The sequence below is a fragment of the Barbus barbus genome (genome assembly GCF_936440315.1).
Source record: "Barbus barbus genome assembly, chromosome: 31".
Taxonomy (NCBI): domain Eukaryota; kingdom Metazoa; phylum Chordata; class Actinopteri; order Cypriniformes; family Cyprinidae; genus Barbus; species Barbus barbus.
Genome location: NC_136759.1, coordinates 17,655,064 through 17,668,175, shown reverse-complemented (window position 1 = coordinate 17,668,175; position 13,112 = coordinate 17,655,064). Strand labels below are relative to the sequence as shown.

The 13,112-nt window shown below is 34.4% G+C and overlaps 1 protein-coding gene across 4 annotated transcripts in view; it reads right to left on the bottom strand.

Annotated features, from left to right (window-relative positions):
- Positions 1–1,470: 1,470 nt before the first annotated feature.
- Positions 1,471–13,112, bottom strand: part of LOC306851587 (pleckstrin homology-like domain family B member 1) — a 76,818-nt gene continuing 65,176 nt past the window's right edge. For 3 of the 4 annotated variants that reach the window (XM_079387946.1, XM_079387947.1, XM_079387948.1), the window contains 6 exons: positions 12,021–12,306; positions 8,554–8,644; positions 8,294–8,440; positions 7,062–7,281; positions 6,337–6,422; positions 1,471–4,134 (listed from right to left, as the gene is read on the bottom strand). In XM_079387946.1, the coding sequence (XP_079244072.1) occupies positions 3,994–4,134; positions 6,337–6,422; positions 7,062–7,281; positions 8,294–8,440; positions 8,554–8,644; positions 12,021–12,306 (971 nt within the window). In that variant the 3' untranslated portion in view covers positions 1,471–3,993. Of the gene's footprint in view, positions 4,135–6,107; positions 6,138–6,336; positions 6,423–7,061; positions 7,282–8,293; positions 8,441–8,553; positions 8,645–12,020; positions 12,307–13,112 lie in introns of all 4 variants that reach the window. The other variant, XM_079387945.1, reaches the window with a different exon arrangement.

Here is a 13,112-nt window from a genome sequence, read left to right as displayed (position 1 = left end):
ATTAGCCTACAGTTTGAGATGATATCTGGAGGAAATCCTGTTTCTGTTTTGACTCCTTTATACATTTTATAAGGTATTACACATAACGAGCGCATTTAGCCTAGAGCTCTAAAAAAATGGTGCTATATAGCCCTAAAAGTGGTTCTTTGGCTTGTAATCATAGGGGAACCACTTTTGAATCTTGGTGCTTCAGTGGTTCTTCTGTGGTTCTTTGGGGTGATTAAGGTGCTATATAACACCACTGCTGTACAAAGAACCCGTTAAGCCCCTTTAAAGGTTCTTTACGAGCCAAAGAACCACTGTTGGTGCTATTTAGCACCATTTTTGTGGAAGAAATACAATGCAATATGGCACCTATTATGGTTCTACATAGCACCAAAAGTGGTTCCCCTATGATTACGAGCCAAGAATCACTTTTAGTGCTATTTAGCACCATTTTTTTTTTAGAGTGCAGCATTGTTTTGGATTTTCGGTAAATTTGCAAAATATACGTCATAAAATCTGCCTAATCAGGTTGTGATCCTTATGTCTTTTGATAGTGAACTAAGCCAAGGGAACCAGTACTAAATGTATAATTTTTTTCCCTTTTTTTTTTGTCATCTGGAGTCCAAAAGACAAGGTTTCTGCAGATCTTAAAAAGTCTTAAATTCATAAAATCATGGCATTAAATGTTGCATGCACGGGAAAAAAGATGAGAATGAGCATGTTTTCCAATACAGATCTAAATACATATTACAAAGTACGTACTTTGTACATGTACAGATATTATATATTTTCTAAGAAACTGAAAACAATCAAGTGAGTTTATGCTTAAAACAAGAACAAATATCTGACATGTATTAAAACTAATTTTCCCTTTGAACTAAGTTCATTTTTCTGTTTGTTCTTATTTTAGTCACAAACTCACTTCAAAGTCTTCTCAGAAAACAAGACTTCTTTTGTCGTTTTGCTTCTAAAGTAAATGCATCTTTATTTAAGAAAATTTAGACGTTTGCATTTACCTGAAAATACCCAAGATAACTTAAGTTTAAGAGTGAACACACCCTCAAGGAGTATGACATATTTTAACTTTGAAAATACAGCATATTTGCACACACTGCCAGCAGCATTTTGTACTTCTAAAGTGATTCCAAGGTTAATTTTTGACACGGTTTAACTAGGGTGTTGTCCAACCAAAATAAACTTAGTCCACAAACTTTCTTGGGTTAACCTTATCGTAGCACATCTTAGCAGTAGGTTTTTAATTTAGCATGCTGCTCTCTCGTCTGGTGTCATGAAAACAACACAGTAGCTATGATGCAAGACTTCTGCTTGCGTTGCAGTTTTAATTACAGCAGTGAGGGTTACTTGCCCTTTTACATCTGAAGTCCGAGTTTAGTCGTGACCTCTGGGCTGCAGTCTTCTCTGCAAGTGCGTGTTTTGTGTGTTAGCATGGATCATAATTAGCCAAATAAACACAAAAACACCATAAATAAGGAAAACCGTGAGTGTATTCATGTTCAACATTTTACAACACTGTTTTCACCTAGTTTTGTGATAGTACTCAAGACATCTTACACGCAAAATGAAGGCTAATTATTCAAGTTGATTAAATTTCAACACAGTTTGGTTTCGGGAGAAAGTAGAACATGTTGGTCTTTTTTTTTTTTTTAACAGTGTCATAGCTGTCACATCGCTAACCATAAATAAACATTTTATTTTCCCCAAACTATCACTTGGTCGGTCAGACTAGTAAATAGCCTGTTTGTAAAACATCAATGATACTTAAAGAGCTACTACACCATTTAAATAGCTCCCTAAATTGTATTAGAGTAGTATCGGACTGATTTAAATAGGCCAACTTTATTTAAAATTACAGTACATGTCTGTTCACAATCTCTTAAAACAATAAAACTCACTATGTATCACATGGAATAAAGGTGCGGTCACATTTATCGTTTAATTTTTGCAGGTGAAATGCAATAATTTCAATAAAATTTCCACATGATCTGGAATTTCATGTGATGGCAAAAGATTTACCCACACAGATTTCGCAACAGGTTCAGCTGGTAATGTGAGTTCAGCTAACACAAAGAGTTCATCTTGGTTTGACCTCTTTTGGCTTGAGAAATGTTGCAGATTTCTTTGCTAATTTATAACAAATTTAAGCAAATTTTTGCAGGTGAAATCCAGTCATTTCAATAGGGTTATGTAGGGTTATGTAGCGTGACGAAAGATTTCTCAATGAAGACTTTGCCAAAGGTTCAGATGGTCACGTGAATTCAACTAACATAAAGCTGCTTGGTCTGAAAGTGACTTCTGTTTAAGCTGTACTTTATGCATGTTACACTACTGACAGTAAACAACTGACACATTTTGCCTACATAATTGTTATAAAACTATCACTAATTTACCATTTCTCAGTGAATTTTTGCAGGTGAATTTCAATAGGCTTATGTACTTCAATGTATTTCATGCACCGATACACCACTGAGAGTAGACAATACTTTTTCTTTTCCTTACATCATTTTTTTTTACAAATTTACTGTTGTTCATTGAATTTTCGCAGGAAAAATTCAGGCAAATTTTTAATAGTCATCCTTGCAATCTGAAATTTTGCATGATGGCGAAAGTCATGTCTCAAATCTGTCATGCAAATTCACTACGTTAACAGAAAGCCGGAAAACTTGTTTTGAATGTGACTTCTGTGTGAGCTGTAGTTCACGCACCGCTACACTACTGACAGTAAACAATTGCCATTATTTTGCCTACGTATTTTCACAAACTTTTCACAAATTTACTGTTGTTCAGTGAATTTTCACAAGCGAAATCCAGGCGAATTTCAAATCTGACAATTTGCATGATTTCAAAGAAGATTTCAAAGCAGATTCAAGTTGATCAAGCAAATGGAGTTGACCAACACAAAGCCGTTTTAGCTTGTTTTGACTTCTGTGTGAGCTGTACTTCATACATCTCAACACAATTGACAAAGGGCCTTTATGATTCTAAAACAAACAAAAAAAAAAGCTAATGTGACCGCATCTTACAACTGTGATTCCAGCTGTTTTTCACTGTGTAACAGTTCAGATACTAAGAGTGATAAATATGGGTCAATATCAAGGCACTGTATGACTTGCATGATTATGATGTTGTTTCTTTTTCTCCTGTTTGTGGCAATTATTCCAAACTCTCGTAGGCTGGCAGTGATAAGTGATGGCTGCCTCCTTTTGGAGTCAAATCACAAGATCAAGTTGTCAGGACTTGGCAAATAGACTCTACTGTTGAACGTGGTATGTGTGTGTGTGTGTGGTTCTGTATCTAAAAGAATGAGCTAGGAACACAGAGACACAGTGGGATACACTTGGACAGGAGTCGCTGACGTCCCTCTACAATAAATATAGACTCCTGAGCTGGTAGGTGAGCTTTGGTGAATTAAGTCTTTGTTTCTGTGATAACGGATCTTTAAATGTAAATGTAATACTCCATTTAATTTAAAATATCATTTAAATGTACTGCAGTTAATTTATATTCTCTCATCATTTCTTGTTGGTCGATCCCATCAAATATTTAACACTATTCCAGAATGCCTTGGTGGCTTTTGGCATTTTCCCCATTATGTTTGAAAAGACAAATCTTGGGACAAACTGAAATGAAAGTCAAGTTTCTGCACATCTAGACAAGATAAATTGCAACTGAAAAATATCTCTGACGGCAAAAAGGCATTTTCGTCGATGGTGAGTGAGCCATCACCTGCAGGTTTGGTTCACCGTGTCTTTTCGTCTTCTCCCTTTTTCAATCCAGGCAGACATGGAAAGCCTCTGGTGGATATCTGTCTGTGCATCTGAGTGAATATATAACATCTCCAGGAAACACAAGAAGAAGATGAAGAAAAAAGAAGTAACAAAATAAAGTTTTTCCTCTCATTGGGAATAACAGATCTGGGTCATTTGAAGTCGCCATGCCGAACGGTTTCGGTCTTGATGCGTGGGTCAGCGAGCAGCGGTGGGTTTTGTGTCAGTTCATGAACTGCGTGTAGCCCTCGGCTCCTGTCACTATCACATCCATCCATATCCTCATGGCCTCTGCGGACGGGGCCACCATGTAATACAGTCTGTCGTGCGTCTTCACGCAGATGGTCAGGGAGGGGTTGGGGCTCTGCGATCAAAAATACAATCAGTTCAGTGAGGGAGCCACATATGGAGTCTATCTACTACTCAGTTATTAAGGCATATGCATCAGCTGCTAGTTATCCATTAGGGGATGTCAATTTTCAGGAATTTTTACAAAATGATTATTATTGAAATTAAATGAATTAATCACATGTGGAGGACGACAAATACCACATGCAGTATTTTAACTACAATTAAAGCCACTATACAAATAGATATAATCTAAAAATTAAAATAAATAAACATAAGAAATGTATTGCTATTTTTGGTTTAGAATGAATCCAGCTGGTATTAATTTAATATAGTTTCACAATTTTCCAAGTATTATTAATAATGTGTATGGATAATGCAACTAAAATAATTTTGCCTGTACTTGGCTGTTTTATTGTGTGAATTATATAATTTGCAAGACATTATAATAAAATATAAAATACAGTCTTATTTATAATTTCCTAATATATTAGTTTTATGTATATTTATACTTTATAATACATATTTATAATAACTACAGTCAAACTACAATTAAAGTGATTGTGCTAAATATAATAATAATAAATAATTAAACGTACTGAGCTATCTTAATAAATATAATATCTAATTGTAATAACATGCTAATAATAAATAAACATAAGAAATGTGCTATTTTTTTTCATTTCATTTTAATGAAAGTATTTCCATGCATTTATATTAAGTTCAAATCCAAATGGTATAATTTAGTATAATTGACTATTTTTTTAAGTATTAATAATAATGCACAAAAATGAATGTGGTTCATGTAATATTACAGACTTTATCATATATATACACACAAATGTTTCCTATAATATTTTTAGATTTGATTCTGAAGTTAGTGTTTAATGTAGTAAAACTGATGTTTTTTTTGGTAATGTTGTAGATATGTCTAAATATCTATTAAATATAATGGCTTTATGTTCTCAGGAATTCAATAATTCACCTCACAAACACATTGTGGTCAGCATGTTTATCCTTGTTGGACGTGAACCTGCATTTAATGTAGCCTGGGGCGTATTTACTTTTACCTTGATGGGTTTTACTCATGGTTTTGAAGAATGAGGTCTCATCGCTTTCATGTTGGCATATACTAACTTGGCTGTTTCCATCAAGTGACAGATACATTTGCACCAAAATGCTGCAATTTTTGATTGGACACACTGACTTTGATGACAAAAATAAAAAATATGGGCAGTGGTTTCTTCTCTCTTTTTTTAAATGTTGATAAGCCTATTTATTTATTTAACAGCTTATCACATTATACTTTAACAAACTATCATTATAATTGTGCATGATTACTTTGAATGTGTTTTATAAGCTCCTACGTCACATGTAGCATGTGAGCTCTCTTGAGCTAAAGTGGATTAATAAACACTCATACCACTTAATAATAAATGACTAATTATTAGCACCTGTAATTTTAATACAGCTGCATATGTGAAGCAGGAGATGCTTGTTAAAATGTGCTAATTACTTCTCCTAACCTAAACACTCACTATTAAAGAGCACTCCACTCATGCAATGGACAAACACATCTCTTCAAATGATTCTGACACTGTCAAGGAGTGAATTATATTACGGCTTCCCATTAACCTATTACATTATACAACGTGAAGCTGATGGCGTATAATGCACCACACAACTGCTTCTGTGGGGCTATTAAGTTATACACACACTTAGTATCTCACCACAGGTGGGAGTAGTAAATAAACACTTAAGGGAAACGCACACAGGTTGTAAATTACATTATACTCTCATCCTCAGTAACTGCAAAAAACAAATATCAACTATGTGAAGGTGCAAATAGTCCAGTTATTCAAAACAATACAAAACAAGGTATGTTAATTAGTCACAAGAGATTAAGTGTATGGAAAATGGACGAATTAGAGCAATTTCCTCTAAGCAAACATGCAAAATGGGGCGATAGGGGTGGAGAGCGATACGTACGTTTGTCAAATTCAGATTGAAAAATCCTGTCTGTGAAAACAGTCAGCAAAGCAAAAGAATGAAGAAAAAGAAGGGTGGGGAACATTGACAGCTGAGTTACAGCATAAGAGACAAAAGAGAAGAACCTAACAGAAAAAGATCAAATGAAATGGTGCAACAGGAGAGCAGAGCAGAAAAACAGCGGGAGATGTGAGCTGTGCTTATACCAAGGGCTCTTATTCGATCGTACCTTTGTGGCACTGCGCAGGTGATCATAGTAAACCTCCTCGATAGCCTGGAAGTAGATGACGCCCTTCAATTTGCTCTCATGTTTATCTGCGGATAGGAGAAATGGAGATGTCACACTGCGAAAAAGCGTTCTCTTAAGTATTTTCTTGCGGGGTTTTTGTTTGAAAATTAATTAACTCGAGAAGCGAAAGCGAGTGTTTTCTTCGAAAACAAGCATTTCCACGTATTTTTACTGGAAAACAAAAGAAAGCTAGTGATTAACACAATGTTTTGCACAACGATGGTTTGGAAAACAAATAATCCCCCACTCCCCTCGAGAATAATGATCTGGTAAGCACCGATGTGACCTTGTTACTGTGGTGCAACCCCTTCATTTTCAATCCGCGAAGAAATAATGCCGAGCGCCACGGCTGTGATGAGCACGATTTCCTCAGCATTGCAGCAGATTTCATCACCATCAGATAGCATGCGGACGGGCTTCTGGTTATTTGTATGCCCCTAGCTAACCCGAGGCTATCGGAAATCATGGCAGCCACTGTGAGCTTAAGAATTACTAATTATCCGTATCCCCCCACTGCTGGATTCACCCACAATCCACTCTTTGTTCTGCCCTCGTTTCTTTCCCCAACCTCAGGGGGACGAAAGCGTAAAGACATGTTCGCCGAGCGACATTAGCATAGTGCACAGTAAGGAGGATGTTGGAAGGCGACGCTGCGGTGCACATACCGGCGTAGTAGGAAAACGTCCTTTTAAGGCGATCAAAGACGAACCAGCGCTTCCTCCAGGATTTGATCTTCCCTCCCATCTTGACAAGATAGCCCTTGCACATCTTTTCGGTGAGAATCACATGGTAGCACGTGTCCACGCTGTGACCCGAGGACTCGATGTGGGAACGGAGGTCAAACTCCTCTTTGCGAATGGGAAGGTATCGAGTCATCGGGCGGGCCTGAAAATTATATTTTTTGTTATGACATGTTTTATTTCCCTATCAATTAATTTATCCAAAATTGATAAATAAACTTCATAAAATGTTTTCACAATGAACAGGGTTTTAATTTCAGGAAATTATTTGATATATATTCATTAATTTATTTTCATTTTTTTATTTATTTATCTTTAAGGTGGCAAAAGGTCAAAAATGTCACTGTCTTGAATAACATAATAAAAAAAATGAAAATGAATTTCATGTAACCATTCATAATAAAACCTTAATTCTCATAATTATAATTATAATAATAATAAACTATTTTAACAAAACATTCAAAACTTTACTGCATATTAATGTCTGAAAAACTTTTGGTGGCCAGATCAATCAAGTGGACCATTTTATGACAGTTCAGGTTGTAAAATGTTACTTTCTGTAAGTAAATTTTAAGGACATTATTATATATGGTCATAAGTTTATATACATCCTGCAGAATCTACAAAATATTTTCATTTCAATTTAACAAATATTACTAATTTGAACAAAATGTTCATATTTTTTGGTTATATTTTCTTGTGCACTACATGTAAACTTCTGTTACGTTTATGCTATAGCTTATGTAACAGCTTATTAATGGCAGTACTAATTAACAAGCAAAGTTTATGATCCCTCTTGTTAAAATTATACAATTTTCGTCACAAGTGTATTATATATATATAATATATAAAAATATTTGTATACTGCAAGGTTCCTAATCAAAATGATTTAAATTAAAATACTAATTCAATTAAAAACTAATGACTATGTGATTAAATAAAAAAATTTATAAAATTAAATTGTAATTTAATTTAATTAAACTGAAACAATTCTTTAATTAAACAAACTTTTTTTTAAAGGCATAAACATTTTTCATAACCATATGAAAGCTACATGAATACAAAGATATATAAAAAATTGTGCCAGAATAGCTAATTAAATCAGCAGTCCCTGCAAAATCACAATGGACTTTCGTCACAGATCTGCGACTCCTCACCTGAGAGAAGTTTTTGGCCCTCATCTGCACCTCCTTATCTATCAGCTGCTGTCTGTGTACCGTCTCCTCCTGCAGTCTCTTCTCCGCCTCCTCTCTTCTTCTTCTCTCCTCCTCTAGCATGAGTTTACGGGCATGAGTCTCTCGTTCCTGCAGCCAAAAGAGAGCAGAGGTTATTAGACAAGGCTGGGGGTATAAAAAAAAAAAAAAAAAAAAGATTAATATGGTTACTGTATTGATTGTATACTGATACTTTGACTTACTCTGGACTCTATGAGTCGAGCTTTCTCTAGCTGTGCCTCTTTCAACATCTTCTCCATCTCTTCGATCTTCAGCGCATCCATACCACTGGCACTGTGAAACACATAAAACTTCAGTCAAAGTCATTAATATATTGAGGGGGGATTCACTAAACATGATTGAACATGATGAAAGTTGCGCAAACATTCAGTGATTTTACCCCTCGGTGATCTATTTGGTGAATGATGGAATGGAGACTACGGTGGATTACGAAACGTTTCATCATATATGAAAATACAACTGGATTGCACATACAGTACAAGCATGAAAATCTGCTGTGAAACATGAAATGAAGCACATGTGGACTATAAACAGAGAAAAAGAAAATGTGTAATGGATTCCTCTAGAGAAGAGTCTCAGACTAGCTTGAAGCTTTATGAAGACAAGAGTAAACAAACTGTATGAGAACATTTCAAGTAAACAAATTCTCTCCTGAGAGAGAAACAGCTAAAGGCCGTCTGTTTACAAAGCCGTCGTGCCCCAGTCCAGCTCCACTGCTCCACTGCTTCACTGTACTTTACAGGCTTTTGTTTACAACATCTTCACACATTTCCCATGATACACTTGCAACTGAAGACAACATGTCAGTGTCAAACTGGGTTTGGGGGTCATTCAGAAAATTTGAAATTCAATTCCTGAATCCAAAATTGAATCTTAACTGAAATGGAATGACAATCAAATAAATTCATATTATGGCTGTAAAGTGTAGTTTTTTTATAATACGCTACTGTTCAATGGGTTAGTGATATATTTTTATTCTTTGTTTTTTTTTTTACAATATTTAAAATTTTTGTAAATATTTTATACATATATATTTTGTAAATATTTTGTACATTTTTTGCATAATTCCCAAATTAATTGAATTGAATATTAATTTAATATTTGTATAAACAGATTTTGTTTTAATCAAAAATACAGCTTCACTGTATTTTTGATTAAAACAAAATCCAACCTTCATGAGCATAAGAAAACTTTCAAATTTTTTTTAAAAACATTTTGAACCTAAACAGCAGAGTACACATCATTTTTCAGTATGACTTATTCAGTACGAGTCATTAAACAGAAATTACATGAGGTAACTCCATAAAATTACATTTTAATAATTACTATTAATTTTAATAATCAATAAATGTAGATACATTTTCCATATATGCATAAACATAATATTTCATTATGTTTAATAAATGAACTTTCATTTTATGAACTCTGAGGCACTGCAACCCCAACATTTCCCAGAATGCTCTAATTTACCCCAAAGTCTTTAAAATGGAGACAAACAACACAAAGCAGGCTTATCATATAAATTATGCATTTCTGTGTGTGAAGAAGAAAATCTGCTATGTGACTGTACTGAATTTGTTTGAATTACAATTAAGTGCATTTCTCTTTCTGTCATTCTAAATCAAATTCCACTCCAACATGCTCTGCAGCGTGACCAACTCAATTCAGATCCACACTCATGAACTGAATTCTGAATTTCACTCAGCCGGTGTTTGCACCTCATTAATTTCCACAACCCATATTTCCTTTCTCCTTTGGCTCATGTGTTATTTATAAATGTCAAATTCTGATGAAAGTATAACAGGACGCTTAACTGCCACACGTTTGGATTGCTTACACAAGTACAATGGATTACTCTATAAGTGCAGAGGGGGATGGTGAAGAACAGACAAAAAGTAGGAGTGCATTTCTGGCAGGAAGGGTGGATAAGCAAATGGTAAAACCTTAGGCATGTGTTTATGGAAGACGCCTTTTCGATTGTTGATATTTTTGCAAGCCCAATTAGTCCTGTGTGTGCTCTGCCTGTCCCTGTTAAGTGCAATCTGCACAGACGACCGTTTCCACACAGCCCGCTTAACCCAGCAACAACCGGCAAGTTTAAAGACGTGTCTTCACGCAGTCCGTTTAACCCAGAAACAACCTAATCTGTAGCCTCAAGCATCAAAGCCGTTCATTTGTTCTTTCCTTTTCTCAGGAAAGGGGGAGGGATGAAGCACGGCTGCTGCATTCTGATTCACTACACGCATGTGAATTTATCTCTAATATAAATAATTTTACACTTTTTCACACGGACGTAATTTAAATGTATAATAACACTATATAATTTTTTTTTATATATAAATATTTAGTATGTAAAATTATAATATACACGACAATTCAAACTGTTTGGGGTCAGAAGTTTTTTTTTTTTTTTTTTTTTTTTACGTTTTTGAAAGAAATAATAGTCACACTATTATGAATTACCTTAGAGTTAAAAAGAAAAAAAATATAATATTTAACCAGACAATAGTGTTAAGATGAAGATTTGGAATTTGACAGGGTGAGTAATTAATGACAGAATTTTTTTTTTTGGGTGAACTATCGCTTTAATGTTTTTTAAAGAAGTATTATTTGCTCATCAAGGCTGCATTTATTTGATCAAAAATAGAGAAAAAAAACTGTAATATTGTAAAATATTATTATAATTCAAAACAACAGTTTTCTATTTTATTATACTTTAAAATGTAATTTATACCTGTGATGCAAAGCTGAATTTTCATCAGCAATTACCGCAGTCTTCAGTGTCACACGATCCTTCAGAAATCATTCATTTATTATCAATGTTGGAAACAGTTGATACTTTTTTCAGGATTCTTTGATGAATAAGAAGTCTAATAGAACAGCGTTTTCAAAATAGAAATCACTTATCAATTTAACACATACTTGCTGAACAAAAGTATTAATTTCTTTAATTTCTAAAAAAGTGTATACTTACAGAACATCAGTCAAAACATTTGGAATAATTCATATTTTTTAAATGTAAAAAGTTATGCCCACAAAGGCTGCGTTTATTTGTTAAAATATACAGTAAAATCAGTATTATTGTAAAATATTATTACCTGTTTTTTAGTTCTTTATAAAAATGACCATTTTTTTTAAAGCTGAAAGCTCAAAATTCTTTTGTAACTCTCACTTTTGATCCATTTAATTCCCTGTTGATTAAAAGTAATAATTTCTTAAATAATAATAATAATAATCTTACTGACGCAAAACATTTGAATAGTAGTGAGTATTAGATTAATTTGATAAGATTTTTATTAAATGTTATAATATTTATATTTAAAAGTGTATTATATATAGACTCAAATCATTTGTCATACTCAAACCCCTCACAATTACTGATAAATTAAATGTTTAAAATGAAAAGAAATGAGAATAATTTACACTCCCTATGATTTGAAGTCTCACTATAGTCGGCTGAACTCCCTATGAAGTCCACTTTGCTGGCACTACTGGGCAAATTGGATCATACTCCGTGAAAGCCATTAAGCAGATGGTTGATAATTTAGCTTGGGACAGGCATGTGGAGAGAAACCACAGAGCCACCTCTAATTCCTGTCACAGAGCCATTGTCTAAGCGCTCAGAGGAAAGCACGTGGAAATGTCGAACCTGGACATGTTGTCAGGGGAGCAGGCAGAGTTGTTTCCAGTGGAGATGCTAGTGTCCATGCTGTCCGAGCTCTCCAGGCTGACTGTGTCATAAGGCTGTTCCCCAGAAGAGGGCGCTGTGTGGTGCAGGATGGAGTGGTGCACGACTGGCCCAGAGGTTGAGGAAAAGGGACTGTTGAGCTGCGTTTGAGAGCCATGGAGCGCCTCCCACTGGCACTGAGCCTCTACTGCAGCTTTCTGCTTCAGCTCGGCCAGACGCCTCCGCTGCTCCTCAATCACTTGCTGGCCTGGTGTAGATAAAACACATATACAAGTCAAATCCACAGAGAGGATATGCTGTGAACTAAATGTACCCAAAACTGAACAAGCTAAGCAGTTTATAGGTCACAGATAGCTGCCAAACCCTCTATTAGACTACATGGTGCTTTGAAATCCAAGTGACTGCACATCCATTTAGGATGGCATAGTTTGCCCATTATTTGCTCCACCATGCCTCACACATACACATATAAATATGTAACGTATGTGCGCTGAATAAAAAGCCCAAGCAATACCTCGAAATCAAGATTCCTTTGTACACTACCAGTCAAAACGCCTCTGCTCATTCTTTATTATTCTGAAATGTATTGGAATTATGTTGCAACGTTAATAAAATATATTTTTTTAACATTTACGCTCTCTGTGATTTTGGATCGATCAGTCAATCAAATTACATATTCCCCCTGATTTGGGAATTATGTAAAATCACAAAAAGTTTACATATTAAAAATGAAAATTAAATACAAAAACATTAACTGATCTTACATTTGAGCTAAAATGAAATAAAATAAAATAATAATAAAACATTACACTGGTTTTATATCTGAGATTTACTAAAATATAAAATAAAAATAGTCTTCATTTATTTGTGAGTTAGGTACAATGTATGATTTATATTTGCATAAAAAGTAATTACAAAATAGAATGAAAAATTCAAATGAAATAATTTAAAAAATACAAATTACACTGGTTTTATATACTTTAAATACATTTTGAATAAAATAAAACACAATTCAAGTGTGTACAACTTTTGACTGGTAGTGCAACAGAAGTG